This window comes from Dendrobates tinctorius, unplaced genomic scaffold (assembly GCF_039654945.1).
Source record: "Dendrobates tinctorius isolate UK_male_01 unplaced genomic scaffold, ASM3965494v1 ptg000115l, whole genome shotgun sequence".
In the NCBI taxonomy this organism is placed as follows: Eukaryota; Metazoa; Chordata; class Amphibia; order Anura; family Dendrobatidae; genus Dendrobates; species Dendrobates tinctorius.
Window position 1 is genome coordinate 23,887,823 of NW_027361783.1, and position 18,106 is coordinate 23,905,928.

At 42.6% G+C, this 18,106-nt stretch overlaps 1 protein-coding gene across 2 annotated transcripts in view; it reads left to right on the forward strand.

The window, feature by feature from the left end:
• Positions 1–18,106, forward strand: part of PTPN2 (protein tyrosine phosphatase non-receptor type 2) — a 109,350-nt gene that overhangs the window by 65,875 nt on the left and 25,369 nt on the right. For both annotated transcript variants that reach the window (XM_073590045.1, XM_073590046.1), the window contains exon 8: positions 6,200–6,366. In XM_073590045.1, the coding sequence (XP_073446146.1) occupies positions 6,200–6,366 (167 nt within the window). The remainder of the gene's footprint in view (positions 1–6,199; positions 6,367–18,106) is intronic.

Here is an 18,106-nt window from a genome sequence, read left to right on the forward strand (position 1 = left end):
CGTGTTTATTGGCTTTCCCATGTGTTTCTATATTTTTAGAATTGTGCAGACGGATGCAGGAGGGGCAGTGTAACATCCCCAAAGTGGCACTACTGGGCTGGGAGCAACTGATGTCATCACCATTTTCCTCTACCACAACTATGACATTGCTCTGCAGTTGCTAGCTGAAGATGTGCATCACTGAGCGCATGGCCCAGGCCATTTCCAATTTAAATTTAAGGCTATGTGCCCATGTTGCGTTTTAATCCGGACACTCAAAACCGGACTCCTTCCCAGAAATCGCGCGTTTTTTTCTACGCGATTTTACCGCGATTATGTTCGGTTTTGCCGCGATTTTCGCGTGCGATATTCAAGCACTTTCCAAGCGATTTGAAGCATCGCTTGGAAAGTGATTGACAGGTTGGTCACACTCATCAAACATAGTGTTTGACAAGTGTGAGCAGCTTTTTACTATTGAGGCCGCCTATGCGGCATCAGTAGTAAAAGAATGTTAAAAATGCTAAAAAAATAAAAAATCGGGGTATATTTACCTTCAGACGTCCCGCGCAGCCTCTGCGATGCTCCTGTTCCCAGCGATGCGTTGCCTTTGCGATCTCAAGAGACCGCTAGAGTAACGCGATACTACGTCATCACAGGACCTTGCCACAAGGCATTACTGGGAACGCTGAGGCCCGGGAAGGCTGCGCGTGACACCGGAAGGTAAATATACCCTGATTTATTTATGTATTTATTTTTTACAGGGGTATGGTACCCAGGGCCTGGAGGACAGTCTCCTCTCCTCCACACCGTGGGTACCAACCGCACATGAGACGCTTAACTTCGCGCATGGTGGGCATAGCCACATGCGGGAAGTAAGCGGTTCTCATGCATTCCTATGGGTGCGGAATCATGGCAATTCTTTGCGATTCCGCAAAAAAGAATGAGCATGCTGCGTTTTTTTTCCACAATGCGATTTCCACCGCTTAAAAAAGCGCAGCATTAGCACAGCATGTGCGGAATGCCATAGGAATGCATGGGGGGCGTTCTGTACGAGTTTTTTTTAAACGTTTTTGCTCCGAAAATCACGGCAAAAACGCTTAAAAATCGCATCGTGGGCACACAGCCTAAATGGGGCTTTGATATTTTTGCAGTAAAATATGTGCAAATGGAGTGAGATCTGATGCCAGAGCAAAGTCCTCATAAACGTCAAATGTTTCCTCATATTTGAAGATCATTCGTCTGTGAATGTAGATAAATGAGTCTTGCAGATGTCAGACATATCATGATGGGATCTAAGTCTTTTGAAAATAGAGGGAAAAAAACATAAAAGAAAAAAAAAAATAGTATGTTGCAAAAGTACTTTTCAACCTTTTCCCACATATCATGCTACAAACCTAAAGTTACCAAATGTAAATTTTTGTTGAAGAATCAACAACAAGTGGAACACAATTGTGAAGTTGAACGAAATTTATTGGTTATTTTAAATTTTTGTGGAAATTCAAAAACTGAAAAGTGGGGCGTGCAATATTATTTGGCCCCTTTACTTTCAGTGCAGCAAACTCACTGCAGAAGTGCATTGTGGATCTCTGAATGATCCAATGTTGTCCTAAATAACTAATGATGATAAATATAATCGACCTGTGTATAATCAAGTCTCCGTATAAATGCACCTGCTCTGTTATAGTCTCAGGGTTCTGTTTGAAGCACAGAGAGCATCATGAAGACCAAGGAACACAACAGGCAGGTCCGTGATACTGTTGTGGAGAAGTTTAAAGCTGGATTTGGATACAAAATGATTTCCAAAACTTTAAACATCCCAAGGAGCACTGTGCAAGCGATCATATTGAAATGGTAGAAGTATCATTCCACTGCAAATCTACCAAGACCCTCTAAACTTTCATCTCAAACAAGAAGACTGATGAGAGATGCAGCCAAGAGGCCCATGATCACTCTGGATGAACTGCAGAGATCTACAGCTGAGGTGGGACAGTCTGTCCATAGGACAACAATCAGTCGTACACTGCACAAATCTGGCCTTTATGGAAGCGTGGCAAGAAGAAAGCCATTTCTCAAAGATATCCATAAAAAGTGTCGCTTAAAGTTTGTAACAAGCCACCTGAGAGACACACCAAACGTGGAAGATGGTGCTCTGGTCAGATGAAACCAACATCGAAATTTTTGGCAACAATGCCAAACGATATGTTTGGCGTAAAGGCAACACAGCTCATCACCCTGAACACACCATCCCCACTGTCAAACATGGTGGTGGTGGCAGCATCATAGTTTGGGCCTGCTTTTCTTCAGCAGGGACAGGGAAGATGGTTAAAATTGTTGAGAAATATGGATGGAGCCAAATACAGGACCATTCTTGAAGAAAACCTGTTGGAGTCTGCAAAAGACCTGAGACTGGGATGGAGATTTGTCTTCCAACAAAACAATGATCCCAAACATAAAGCAAAATCTACAATGGAATGGTTCACAAATAAACGTATCCAGGTGTTAGAATGGCCAGTCAAATTCCAGACCTGAATCCAATCGAGAATCTGTGGAAAGAGCTGAAAACTGCTGTTCACAAACGATCTCCATCAAACTTCACTGAGCTCAAGCTGTTTGCCATGGAAGAATGGGCAAGAATTTCATTCTCTCGATGTACAAAACTGAGAGAGACATACCCCAAGCGACTTGCAGCTGTAATCGCAGCTAAAGGTGGCGCAACAAAGTATTAAGTTAAAGGGGCCGAATAATATTGCACGCCCCATTTTTCAGTTTTTGAATTGCCACAAAAATATAAAATCAATAAATTTCATTCAACTTCACAATTGTGTCCCACTTGTTGATTCTTCACCAAAAATTTACATTTGGTATCTTGGTTTGAAGCATGATATGTGGGAAAAGGTTGAAAAGTTCCAGGGGGCCGAATACTTTTGCAATGCACTGTATGTATGTATATATGTGTGTGTTTGTATAAGTGTATGTGTGATATATATATATTCACACACTTTAGCGAGTGGTAAATCTAAATTTAATGTCAACATATTTTACATGGTCAATCCTTACGACAAAAGGAACAAATTTGAGGGGTAAGACTTACCAATTCATTTTTCCTTGGCACACTATAGTGTGTGTTAATTATTAATTATATAATTCCACATGTGTCAATTCATAGGTTTGATGCCTTCAGAGTGAGTCTACAATTTTCCTAGTCATGAAAATAAAGAAAACTCTTTGAGAAAGTGTGTCCAAACTTTTGGTCTGTACTGTATGTGTATATTTATATATCTAATATATAAAGCTCAATGTGTATGTATGTCTGGGATTGGCATCCGCACCGTCGCAGCTACAGCCACAAAATTTGGCACAGTCACACGTCTGGACCTCGAGCATCATAGGCTATGTTTTGAGGCAAAATTTTTTAACCCCGCACGTTCCAATTCACCAAACAATTTTGCCCCTATCTACATAATGGGGAAAAAGTAAAAGGAAAAGTGTTGGAGGCAAACAGACAGCTGCCAGATGTGAACAAGGGGGACTTAAAGAATGAGAGCGATGGCGCCAAAGAGTATATACCGTACAGTTGCTAAGGTGGGGCCCTGACATGGGATACTCGCCACACACGGGGATATGAACACACACACACTGCGCCACACACTACCACGTGCTTCAACACATATACCACCCTCAGGACACATTTCACCACACATACACCAACCTCGCCACATAAAAGTCGAAACACAAAACTTGCCACGCTGTCCCAGAGCAGTTTAAAAGATGAAAAATGAGCTGTGATTGGTTGCTATCAGCAACAGTTTTCTTTGTAGACAGTTGTGGTAACTGAGGCCTATTATTCTTATCATTTCTATGGTGTTATCGTCCTTCTGTAAAGCTGGAAATAACACAATTTATTACCGTTCCAACACAGACCACCCTCTGACACAGACTACAGGGGGAGCCCAGTATCACACAGGATAGGATTAGATACACGGCTCAGCAGGCAGTATCACACAGGATAGGATTAGATACACAGCTCAGCAGTCAGTATCACACAGGAGAGGATTAGACACACAGCTCAGCAGACAGTATCACACAGGATAGGATTAGACACACAGCTCAGCAGTCAGTATTACACAGGATAGGATTAGATACACAGCTCAGCAGACAGTATCACACAGGATAGGATTAGATACACAGTTCAGCAGTCAGTATTACACAGGATAGGATTAGATACACAGCTCAGCAGACAGTATCACACAGGATAGGATTAGATACACAGCTCAGCAGACAGTATCACGCAGGATAGGATTAGATACACAGCTCGGCAGTCAGTATCACACGGGCTCTTCAGCGTGTGTGTGTGTGTATGTATGTGTCTGTGTATGTATGTATGTATATGTGTGTGTGTGTATATGTGTGTGTGTGTGTGTATATATATATATATATATATATATATATATATATATATATATATATATATATATATATATATATATATATTAAATATTATTACAGACAAAAAGTTTGGACACACCTTCTCATTCAAAGAGTCGTCTTTATTTTCATGACTATGAAAACTGTAGATTCACTCTGAAGGCATCAAAACTGTGAATTAATACATGTGGAATTATATAACAAAAAAAGTGAAACAACTGAAAATACTGTCATATTTTCTAGGTTCTTCAAAGTAAGCCACCTTTTGCTTTGATTACTGCTTTACGTACATACAGTAGCGTAGCTACTGGGGGGGCAGAGGGGGCAGTGGCCCTGGGCCCACCTGGAGCTACGCTATGTAACTGTATCTGCGGCAGAGCAGGGAGAACCGATCATCGCTCTGTTCTCTTCTATGTGCACAGAACCTGTGATGAGGTCACAGGAGGTGAGTAGTCAGGGGTCACATGATCAGGGGCCTCCGTGTCTGCTGGACTCTGCTGTGCTGGTTGTCATGGTGGTGCTGGATGCGGGTAAAGTTTGTGTGGGGTCAGGAGGGGTTTACAGGGTGGATGTAGCAGAGCTGTGTGTACGAGGTGTATGGAGCAGAGTTTGTGTACGAGGTGCACGGAGCGGAGCCGTGTGTGTACGAGGTGTGCGGAGCCGTGTGTGTACGAGGTGTACGGAGCGGAGCCGTGTGTGTACGAGGTGTACGGAGCGGAGCCGTGTGTGTACGAGGTGTACGGAGCGGAGCCGTGTGTGTAACAGGTGTACGGAGGCTCAGGTGGGCACTACAATAGGAGCTGGGCTGCTATAGAATCTATCTTTATAGAATCTTTCTTTCTCTCTCTGTTCTTTTTCTTTCTTTTCTTTCTTTCTCTCTGCTCCTTTTTTGCTGTTCTTTCTCTTTCTTTCTCTGTTCTTTCATCTTTCTCTCTCTCTCTCTCTCTGTTCTTTCTTTTTCTATAGTGTAGCCCCCTTCATATGGTATAATACAGCCCCCCCAAAGAATATAATGTAGCCCCTTCAGAATATAATGCAGCCCTCCTCATAGGGTATCATGCTGCCCCCCTCATGGAGTATCATGCTGCCCTCTCTTATATGGGGTATCATAATCATGCAACCAGGACTCACTATATAAATTTAAAAAAAAAACTGTACTCGCCTCTCCTCCTCGCTCCCATGCTGATTTCGACGGCAACTCTGCTCCGATGTCAGGAGCTGCGCTGCAGTCAGAGCGGCACACAGCGGGGACGTAATATCAATATTGGTCTTTTTATGTATAGATTATTTTTGGCAACAGCTCGGTCATCTGCTTAGGTTCTCTGGTTAGGGGCCCACTCAGAAGTTTCGCCCCCATGCATACATACATACATACATACGGTATCACCTCGTTCAGAAACGCCCGATCTATCAAAATATAAAATCAATTAATCTGATCGGTAAACGGCATAACATGCCATACATAACGCGGGATATACATGACGATAAATACAAAAAAAAAATGTAAAGCTGCAATATGATGTGCCATTGTGCAACCAGTAAATGATAACTAATCTTAAAGAAAATTATAAAATATCTGACCAAAAAGGAACAAAATTAGGAGGTAAGACCTTCAAAAACTTGCTACTTAATATTTTAATTTTTATCGTGCATTTCCTTGGCACCCTAATATATATTATATTAGCAATATCACTGTCTTAAATGAAGCACACGTTCTATGAAATGTACTTTGAAAGAAATAATATGATTTATCTGAGATGTGGAGATGTAGTAACCTTGGTGTCTCTTGTTTCAGATTTCATGTAAAGGACCTTCCAGAGAAGATAAGTCTCCAAAAACAGACAACAACCAGACAGATGACATTTACAATGGTAACAGGCTCTGTACGGGAGGACAGGAGCAAAGTGAGATGAATTCAGAGTTGTATAATTTACCGCAAGTTGCAGATGGTGATACACAAAGGTAGGCAAGCGAACATTGAGCAAATTTCAGAATACCTATTGCCAAGTCTCCTGCTAATTTCTTTTCATTATGTAGATATAAAGTGTTTAGTGGTAATAAAGTCAATTGCTGAAATCCAATATACAAAGCCGAAATAATGCCAAAATGCTGTGCTCAGATAATGGAAAACACCAATATACAGTGAAACAATTACTAACAACATGCAATAACCAAATATGTACCAAAAAATCCCGTCTAATAAACACCAATGTACAGTGTGCATAAAAAAATGGCAACATACAAATATACCAAAAATTCTTTACTTTTGAGATGAATGGCGGCAAACTGGAAGTTGTAAAGGACTTCAACCTACTCTGATCAATGATAACTCAAGATGCGGCAACGACACTGAAAGTCAAAGGGAGAATAGCTATGGGCAAATCAATCAATGAAGTCACTTGATAAGGTCCTCAAATCGAGGAACATTTCACTAGCAACGAAGATGCGGCCCGTACGTACTCATAGTTTGGTCTTTTCTGCAGTAACATATGAATCCGAAACCTGGACTATAAAGAAACAAGACAGAAGAAGAATGGATGTCTTTGAAATGTGGTGCTGGAGAAGGATGTTCTTAGTACCATGGATGGCAAGAAGAATAAGCCAGTGTTGGGAAAAAATCAAGCTGGACATGTCACTTTAAGTAAGGATCACCAATCTACAACTTGCCTAATTTTAGATACATCATACAAAGAGCGCAATCACTGGAGGAGGACGTCTTGGACGGAATAATAAAGAAAAACAAGGCGAAGAGGAAGACCTGCAACCTGATGGCAACCTGATGGCTGGATACAATCAAGAGAACAGTGGAGAAGACACTGTTGGATTTTTCTAGGATTGTGAAAGATCAATCTTCCTATCGCCGAAGGCCATTGTATAAATAATGAAGCATTCTCACAGTGATTCACCTTCATGATGTTACATACAAATGTGTTACAGCCACAGGATGTATGTAAACTTGAAGTGGGTATTTCCAATAATTATCCTAGAATATGGCCTATTTTCTATATAGGCTTATGTAAAACTCTTCTATCTTTATTCTTTACCTATATCTTCTCTATCTCTGTCCTTCTTCCTTGTCCATCCACCTAGACTAAGTTGAAATTGGTAATATCAGACATGGCATCAATTAAGGTAGCGTCTCTAAATGTTAAAGGGTTTAATGTCCCACAAAAACGTTCTCAAATTCTATACGGGATGCATAAAATTCTTTTCTTACAGGAGATCCATTTTAAAAGTAATCTCTTCCCAGAAATGAAGAACCGATACTACACAACCTGGTATCATAGGTCGAATCTAATTGCTAAATTTAATGTGGTCAGAATTGCTATTCACAAAAATTTCCCCTTCACCCTACTAGGGCTTGAAACTGATAACGGATGTTTTTTGTTATTGAAGATCTCTTTTTTTTTTTTTTTTTTTTTTTTTTGGCAGATCTGCACACTAGCTAGCTTTTATCTTCCAAATAAAGAGCAGGTGAGGACTGGACTGAGTTGCCTGCGGCGACTGGAGGGTTTTATGGAAGGCCTTTTTATTTTGGGGGGAGACCTCAACCTGAAAATGGATAAGATGTGGGACTCCTCAGTGGTTAAGTCTACGATTCCCCCTACGCATTGATCCTCCTGGAAAAACAATCTCTTCAAATTGCAGGCAGTGGATGTGTGGTGTGTATTACATCCTAAAGATAGAGCTTACACCCACTACTCATCAGTTCACAACTCGTATAGTAGAATCGACTACTTTTTGGTTAGTCGTCATTTGCTTAGCTGGGGTCCCTCCACTTCCATGGGCACTGACCAGGTCAGACTATGCTTCAATCTTCTTTACTTTCCAACCACCCACCTCTGTACCGCGCACATGACGGTGTTTAAACACAAACCTTCTTGAAGGCATTAACACCAAAAATGCTGTAGAACAAGCCATCTCCGAGTTTCTGCATCATCACGGAATGAATTATACCCCCCCCCATCCAATGGGAAGCTCTAAAATTCATAATTAGGTGTGTCCTAAACAAAGAAGGCATTAGACTTAAAACAAAAACCCATGCGATAGAAAATCTTTTGAAGAAAATACATTCTAAAAAAAAAAAAAAAAATTAACTTGAACAAGCAACAAAATGACCTGAACGGACTTTTAGACTAAAGCTACTCAAAACATAGGGAAAGGTTACAGAAGTTTTTATGAATTTGCAAACCACTGTGGGTGGCCCCCTATCTAGAGGCATCCATCCTAAAGCCCCAACGACATTTATCCAATCGATACAAGATGCTACAGGATCTGTAATCATTGAATCCAAACAAATTGCATTCAAAGGATATTATAGCTCCCTGTACAATATTGAGTGTCAATATGTAGCTATGTCACCAACCCATCTTCATTTGAAAATTGATCAATGACACAAAGGCAACCCTAGAGGAGTTATTGAATGTCATCAAAAACTCCCCATCTAATAAATGCCCAGGTCCAGATGAGTAGGGTTTCTCCTTGTGGAGAGTGACATGCCAGCGCTGACTTGTCAAGGTAAGGAGGCTTATTCGCCGTGCAGTGCTCCTCTGGGAAAATATGCAAATAGCCACTTCAAAGAAAAAAAGGACTTGAACTCTATAGTGCCACCTGTTGGTAGTAGCGATCCTACAAGTCACAATCAACCCTTTAACGGGTCTTGTAATATGACTTAGGATAAAAGCCAAATCAGAATCGCAATTTGCAGACACGGTGTTTCGAGGCCTCTCATCTAGCCAAATCAGTTCTCATACTTTGCACTGACGAGAGCCAATAGCCCGAAACACCGCTATAGAGTTCAAGTCCTCTTTTTCTCTGAAGAGGCAATTTGCAGGTCCTGATGGTTACTTTACCAAATTTTAGAAAACATTTGCTCCTCAATTGGCTCCATTCTTAACCAAAGTATTTAATTCAGTTTCGACTTCAAACCCTTTTCCCAGACATTTCCCAGTGATGCCGAAACCTGGGAAAGACCAAATATTATGCTCAAGTTACAGGGCAATATCCTTATTTAACATTGATGTTAATCTTTTCTCTAAAATCATAGCGACCAGATTAGCTCCCCTGATACCTCATATCGTTCACAACGATCAAGTAGTTTTTGTACCCCAGAGGGAGGCAAGAGACAACACGATTAAAACGATGCTGCTTATGTCCTATATGAAAATGAAAAAGATCCCAGCATGCTTTCTATCGGTTGTTGCTGAAAAAGCATTTGACGGGTTAGCTGGAACAAGACAAGGGTGTCCACTCTCCCCGTTTTTGTGATGGAACATCTGGCAATGGCCCTCAGGAAAAACTCCAATATTCAAGGAATCCCAGTTGGGCACGAATCTCATAAATTGGCGCTGTATGCAGATGACCTCCTATTGTACATCACTAATCCTAAAACATCACTGCCCTCTATTCTGAAATAATTTGAGACAAAGATTTACCTTAAAATTATTCAGTTGACTGTCAGATTTTGGACATGAATATTCCACAGGAGGAGGCACAATTGTTAAAGGGGTCCTTACTTTCCCGTTGATGTAATGGTTCTTTGAAATATCTCGTGGCCCAATTGCCCTCAGTCATGTCAAAAGCTGAGCTCAAGGCTTATGACAAAACACAATTATCTTGGTTCAGCAGAATTAATATATTAAAGATGGACCTTCTTCCGAAAGTGCTTTATGTATTTCAAGTAGTTCCAATTGCACTCCCCTTTTCCTTTTTTAAGCAACTAAGTACAGTCTAACAATTTAATTTGGAGATCGAAAAGATCAAGACTAGCCATCAAATTTTTGGCTAGATCGAAATCTCAAGGATGGGGATGGGGGGGCAGCCTCCCGAGTTTTCAACTCTATCATGCTGCTGCTGTGTTTGGCCTGATGGTGGACTGGTTCCCTGGTGTGAATCAGAAGCATTGGGTCACACTAGTCATTCCTATCATGTCTAGACTTAACTTCTCTACTCTAGATTTCTAAGCATTTTTGTTCTTCAAAGGGACCACTCCCCCCCCTATTAACAGTTGATCTTCTCAGAGTTTGGGACCAATTGGTAAAGAAACTTGAGATTTCTAAGAATCCAGGACACATGACACCGATCATTGACGATCCAGAATTTCCCGCCCTGGAGTTGGAATGAGTAAATTCCTGGTCTTCAACTATAAAATTAGACTCTCATCAGGTCCTTGCAAATATCTTAATATACCATCGCTAAATGAGCTTAAAGCTCTCTACCCAATCAAACCATACCTTGGTTTTCATACCTCCAGTTCCGTTCATTCATTGATTCCCTTCAGCTGTTCTCGGTGCTCAAGTCTGACCCTTCTCAGTTTGATTCGTTGCTGATCAGAGAAGTTGCACCCAGGTGTACGATCTCACAAATATATTATGTTTTGTCATCTCAGACTAATACAGAGCTCCTATGGTTCAAGAAAAAGTGGGGGAGAGAGATTGGAATGACCTTCTCGGAGGAGCAATGGAAGAAACGTTTTCTTTTGAACACAGACTTCCATTTGCTTGCAAAGCTCAAGAAAAACAAATTACCGTATTTTTCGCTTTATAAGACGCACCTAAGTTTTAGAGGAGGGAAATAAGAAAAAAAAATATTTTGAGTCAAATAATGTGCAAAAACCTTTAAATAACAAAATATTATTTTAACATAGTAGACTCAACAGCAGTCAACAGCAGCATTGTGGGTAACATGTAAGAACAGTCCCATGTATCGTAATTAACAGCAAAAGCCATGTTCTGGCTAACAATTGGGGAAAAACGTTAATCGTCAGACACCACAATCTTCTAGTCAGAGAATCCCAGGAATTCCTCATCACTGCTGTCAGAGTCTAGGTCTTCACAATCATTGGTGTCACTTTCTTCACTGTCCTCATATAGCGCACCTTCTTCGGTGCCATCTAATGCATTGCTAATCCCACATATTTTGATTGAACGTATAACCGTTTCATCCTTCACTGATTGCCATGATGTTTTCACCCACTCACAAACTTGAGTGATAATGGGCCTCTTCATGCGTCCAGTTGGTGTCAGGTCATGATTGCCAACAGCCATTTATTTATTCCACTCTTCTCGCATGTAGACTTTAAACGGCTTGTTTATAGAAACATCGAGAGGTTGCAGCTGGCTGGTAAGCCCCCCTGGAATTACTGTGAGATGGGTCTTCTTTAAACACTTTTTTTGTGTTTTCACTAATATGTGCTTCTGAATTGGTCTAGCACTAACAAGGATGTTTTTTTTTTTTTAGAAGCCCTCCAGGACGTTTGGACCACACTTTGTCAACCCACAATCTCATTCCATTCTCATCCATCCATCCTTTCTCGTGAACGTGCACAGCAACTCCTCGTGGGATAGCTTCTTTGGGCATGTTCTTTCTTTTAAAAATTAACATTGGTGGCAGTTTCATGCCATCGGCACAGCAGGACAACACAACTGTGTAGTGTTTTGGCACCCTTTGCATCAACAGTCCTGTTGGATGGCACGTCAAAGGTTAGAGGGATGTCATCTATATTACCAATCTGGCCTAATTCATAACCATTTTTCTTTCTGCTGTCAATTACAAACTTGTGGAAAGACAGAATCTTTGCTTCATATTCTTGTGGCATTTTTTGGGCAATTTTAGTTTTGGTGCGCATAGCAAGGCCACATCTCTTCATGAATCTGAAGCACCATGCTGGTGATCCAGTGAAGTCATTGATGCCTTTCTCAGCAGCAATCCACTTGGCTTCGAATAGGATCATTTTTGTTGAGACCGAAAGGCCTTTATTTCTGTGGCGTATGATCCATTCTTTTACGTCCATGTCTAACTCTGGCCACTTTGCAACACGCCTACGAAGACCAGATCTGCTTTTTCCTGCTTTTTGCAGCTCATCCTCCTGTTTCCTCCACTCTTATCATTTTTTCGGTTGGAGGTGGTCCAAAATGTCTCTCCGCTGCTCTGTTCCCATGCTCTTTAGCGTATTTTGCAACCTCCAGTTTAAAGGGAATTTTGTATGCCAGCCTTTTCTGCTTTGACATGCTTGAAACATGCACAATATGCAGCAGCCAACTGTACGGTATTTTCCTGCAACAAAATACAGTATTGAAACAACTGTCAGCTCTGTCAATCATAGTTATGGGGGCAACAGAGCATGAATGAATACGGTACTCTTGCTGTAGAAAAGACATGGGCCGCACATCCAAAAATAATGTACAGTAACAAGTTGATCTAGTGGTGTTAAGCAAAAATGTACTGTGTTCAACTGAACAAGAAGATTTTAGTTTAACATTATGATCAGACTTATGAAACCTATTGCCAAGTGACGGCGAATGTATCCATAACTTAAAATACTGTAGCCATAAAGGTGTGGAGTAATGTGCCGACCACAACGACAACAAGCAGGTGGGTACCTGGTGCCCCACAGTACCCATGCTGCAAGGCTGGAGACTGTAAGAGGGGTTCCGCCTATTTTTGCTCACTAAGAGGTTCGCCGTCATGTGCTAGCGGCTTTATACAGTCTTATCAGAATGTTAAACGAAGAACTTCATGTTTAGTTTCATTTTGCCTAGTGGCATTAGATCAACTTATGATTTTAGATGTGTGGCCCATGTCTTTTTTTTCACCTATGATGAATGAAATACGGTACATTGTTATGGGGGATCTGTGGTGACGCACTTATGCGAGATGTGTTGTGACGCACTATTATGAGAGATCTGTGGATGACGCTCTGTTATGGGGATCTGTGGTGATGCACTCCTATGATGGATCTGTGACGCACTGTTAAGAGGATCTGTGGATGACGCTCTGTTATGGGGATCTGTGGGTGACCCACTGTTATGGGGATCTGTGGGTGACCCACTGTTATGGGGATCTGTGGGTGACCCACTGTTATGGGGATCTGTGGGTGACACATTGTTATGGGGATCTGTGGTGATGCACTCCCATGGATGATCTTTGGTGACAAACTGCGGGGATCTGTGGATGATGCACTCCTATGAGGGATCTGTGACGCACTGTTAAGGGTATCTGTGGATGATGCACTCCTATGAGGGATCTGTGACGCACTGTTAAGGGTATCTGTGGATGACGCTCTGTTATGGGGTTCTGTGGATGACGCTCTGTTATGGGGTTCTGTGGATGACGCTCTGTTATGGGGATCTGTGGATGATGCACTGTTATGGGGATCTGTGGATGACTCTCTGTTATTGGGATCTGTGGATGACTCACTGTTATTGGGATCTGTGGATGACTCACTGTTATTGGGATCTGTGGATGACTCACTGTTATTGGGATCTGTGGATGACTCACTGTTATTGGGATCTGTGGATGACTCACTGTTATTGGGATCTGTGGATGACTCACTGTTATTGGGATCTGTGGATGACTCACTGTTATGGGGATCTGTGGATGACTCAATGTTATGGGGATCTGTGGATGACGCAATGTTATGGGGATCTGTGGATGACGCACTGTTATGGGGATCTGTGGATGACGCACTGTTATGGGGATCTGTGGATGACGCACTGTTATGGGGATCTGTGGATGACGCACTGTTATGGGGATCTGTGGATGACGCACTGTTATGGGGATCTATGAATCACAGTACAGTGTGTGGTGTGTGTAGTGCCATATATTGTGACTACCATCACCCTCATCAATAGTAATACACCTATGTACTGTATACATGGGTGTGTTCTGAAAGATGAGGGAGGTGGTAGTCACAGTTGCAATAAACACTTTCCCTATTTACACCAAAATATGGCTACAACCCCCATCATCCATCAGAATACACCCGTTGATAGAGTATACGGTATTCTGAAGGATGATGGGGGTTGTACTTTCCTTCAATGTGTGCACTGCCTCACTCTCCCAAGGATCTCGGAATAATGTGTGGTAAAGGAAATTGCTACTATACATTTTGCAGGGATAGATACCTGATTGGTGGAGGCAGCTCAGCCACAGTTCCATCCACCAATCAATATCCATCCCTGCAAACGAGGAGGAGAAGGAGAAACATGCTTCTCTCCCTCCTCTGCTTTAGGTCTCCGTGTGCAGCGGAGCCTTCTGTTCCTGCTGCTAACTTTTTGCCACAACTGCAGCGCATGCTCAGATCGAGTTCAGTGACCGAGCTCCATCTGCGCATGTGCCGGTTCGGCGGCCATTTTCTTGTATTCCTGCAGACACAGACTGTGATACCGGTATTCCATCGGAAACCGGAAACTCACAGCCTGTTCCTGGAAGTGTCATGGCGCCGCCCGCACACCGCTGGTTAACCGCAGCGATACCCCCCGCTCCAGGCCTGCTGCATTGCCCCACCGGAGACCCTGCCTTGTACCAGGCTGCTCAGCAGCCGCCATCGCTACCACTGCCGCCGCAACAGTCACTGCCACCGCAAAATTAAGTTTTTTTTTTTCCCCCGATTTTTTTTCTCTATACGATTGTAAGACGCACCCCCATTTCCCCACAATTTGGGGGAAACAAAAGTGCGTCTTACAACCCGAAAAATACGGTACAAAATCTTAACTAGATGGTATTGTTGCCCAGCAGATCTTCATAAGATATTTCCCTCTGTCTCCAATAAATGCTTGAAATGTGAATATGCTTCATATCTGGTTTGAATGCCCTCAAATAAGTCAAATAAGTGGCCTCTGGAGCAAAGTCTTTGATGTTCACAAACACATTACAGGGGAATCATTATCTAGAACTCCCCAGATCGGACTTCTACAATACCAGGGTCTTTTAAATCCATCAAAAGAGGATTGCTGAGACACTGTTTATCCGCCACTAGAACAGTCCTTCCCAGACACTGGCGTTCCAGAACCACTCCATCTGTCCAAGAATGCTCTCTTGAAATGGATTTTTTTGTGTAGAATGGAAAGACTCTTTGCTCATAATAAAATTTTTTAGTTCAGACAGATTTTTCCGTACTTAGGAAGGATGGATTTTGAGAGATTCTCTGGAGTATTCCTCAATCCTTCTGTCATGATGAAGACCCCATATATTGTAATTGTATAGACTTGATTCTAGGTGGATTCAAAAACCTTACTCCTCTCTTCTCCTCTTAGGATCTCTTCTCGACTTTTCTTATAATTTTCTACTAAAAGTTATTTTCTTTGTCCTACTTGATTGCAAGTTAATGAACAATTTGTCATACTTTTTTTTTTTTTTTTTTTTAAAAAAAGGGGTTTTCTGATATGTGATTTGACGTTAACATATCTTGATATTTTTGAAACCTTTTGACAGAATTGGTCTGTACCATGTAAGGTAGCGCTTATTGTTAGTGTGGGGGAACACTCTCTTGGCTGCGATATTGAGGCACACAGGAACACTTTCACTTAAAACAGTCCAATGCAGTTTATTGTGCCATCATAAACCGCACCGTAGCCATGTTATATTTCACAGGCTTACACATAGTCCATAATGTTACAGTGCCTACAAGTAGTATTCAACCCCCTGCAGATTTAGCAGGTTTGATAAGATGCAAATAAGTTAGAGCCTTCAAACTTCACATAAGAGCAGGATTTATTAACAGATGCATAAATCTTACAAACCAAAAAGTTATGTTGCTCAGTTAAATTTTAATAAATTTTAAACATAAAAGTGTGGGTCAATTATTATTCAACCCCTAGGTTTAATATTTTGTGGAATAACCCTTGTTTGCAATTACAGCTAATAATCGTCTTTTATAAGACCTGATCAGGCCGGCACAGGTCTCTGGAGTTATCTTGGCCCACTCCTCCATGCAGATCTTCTCCAAGTTATCTAGGTTCTTTGGGTGTCTCATGTGGACTTTAATCTTGAGCTCCTTCCACAAGTTTTCAATTGGGTTAAGGTCAGGAGACTGACTAGGCCACTGCAACACCTTGATTTTTTCCCTCTTGAACCAGGCCTTGGTTTTCTTGGCTGTGTGCTTTGGGTCGTTGTCTTGTTGGAAGATGAAATGACGACCCATCTTAAGATCCTTGATGGAGGAGCGGAGGTTCTTGGCCAAAATCTCCAGGTAGGCCGTGCTATCCATCTTCCCATGGATGCGGACCAGATGGCCGGCCCCTTGGCTGAGAAACAGCCCCACAGCATGATGCTGCCACCACCATGCTTGACTGTAGGGATGGTATTCTTGGGGTCGTATGCAGTGCCATCCAGTCTCCAAACGTCACGTGTGTGGTTGGCACCAAAGATCTCGATCTTGGTCTCATCAGACCAGAGAACCTTGAACCAGTCTGTCTCAGAGTCCTCCAAGTGATCATGAGCAAACTGTAGACGAGCCTTGACATGACGCTTTGAAAGTAAAGGTACATTACGGGCTCGTCTGGAACGGAGACCATTGCGGTGGAGTACGTTACTTATGGTATTGACTGAAACCAATGTCCCCACTGCCATGAGATCTTCCCGGAGCTCCTTCCTTGTTGTCCTTGGGTTAGCCTTGACTCTTCGGACAAGCCTGGCCTCGGCACGGGAGGAAACTTTCAAAGGCTGTCCAGGCCGTGGAAGGCTAACAGTAGTTCCATAAGCCTTCCACTTCCGGATGATGCTCCCAACAGTGGAGACAGGTAGGCCCAACTCCTTGGAAAGGGTTTTGTACCCCTTGCCAGCCTTGTGACCCTCCACGATCTTGTCTCTGATGGCCTTGGAATGCTCCTTTGTCTTTCCCATGTTGACCATGTATGAGTGCTGTTCACAAGTTTGGGGAGGGTCTTAAATAGTCAGAAAAGGCTGGAAAAAGAGATAATTAATCCAAACATGTGAAGCTCATTGTTCTTTGTGCCTGAAATACTTCTTAATACTTTAGGGGAACCAAACAGAATTCTGGTGGTTTGAGGGGTTGAATAATAAATGACCCTCTGAATAAACTTTTCACAATTTAAAAAAAAAATTAAACAAAGAAATAACATTTCTTTTTTGCTGCAGTGCATTGCACACTTCCAGGCTGATCTACAGTCCAAATGTCACAATGCCAAGTTAATTCCGAATGTGTAAACCTGCTAAATCTGCAGGGGGTTGAATACTACTTGTAGGCATTGTACGTAGTACACGGCTTTAATACGCTGTCACTAAACACACGGGACCTCTTTGTCCAGTTACCGTCGGCTACCGCACGCCGTACACTTCATTAATGTCCATAGAATATCACAGGCACCAAAAGTTATATCCCCATGTCTGGGGTTAACCTCGCAGGAGCTCCGGCTCCAGATGCCGACTGTCAGTCCTCTCTCTTAACCAGGGAAGCTGCCGAACTGGGATCACCGTCCTGGACGACTCCTTGCTCACCAGGTCACCTGACAGTCCAGATCCACAGACGGTGCCCCCAATGCAGTGCCGTCTCTGACTCTGCAAACACACGTGGCCTGTCTGTGTGCTATTCACGACGTCCGTCCCCACTTTGGAACCGTCCAACACACAGGCCTCACCGGGTGTTATTCAGGTATCCAACCCTCCTCTCAGGGTCTCCCAACACACCGGCCACCAGGTCCAGGGCCTCAGCAGGTGCTATTCAGGACGTCCGTCCCCTCCTGAGACCGTCCAAAACTCACGCCTCACCAGGTCCAAGTTCGCAGCACGTGCTCCAGGGATCCAATCCTTCTCCCAGGATCTCCCAACACAGGACCTTGCAGTCTGCACCATTCAGGAACACACACACTCTCTCCATGTGACCCATCCTGTCATATTATATGGTCCGTAGCCACACCCACAGGTGAGGTATGGATCACATGGTCATGACCTCACTACAGGT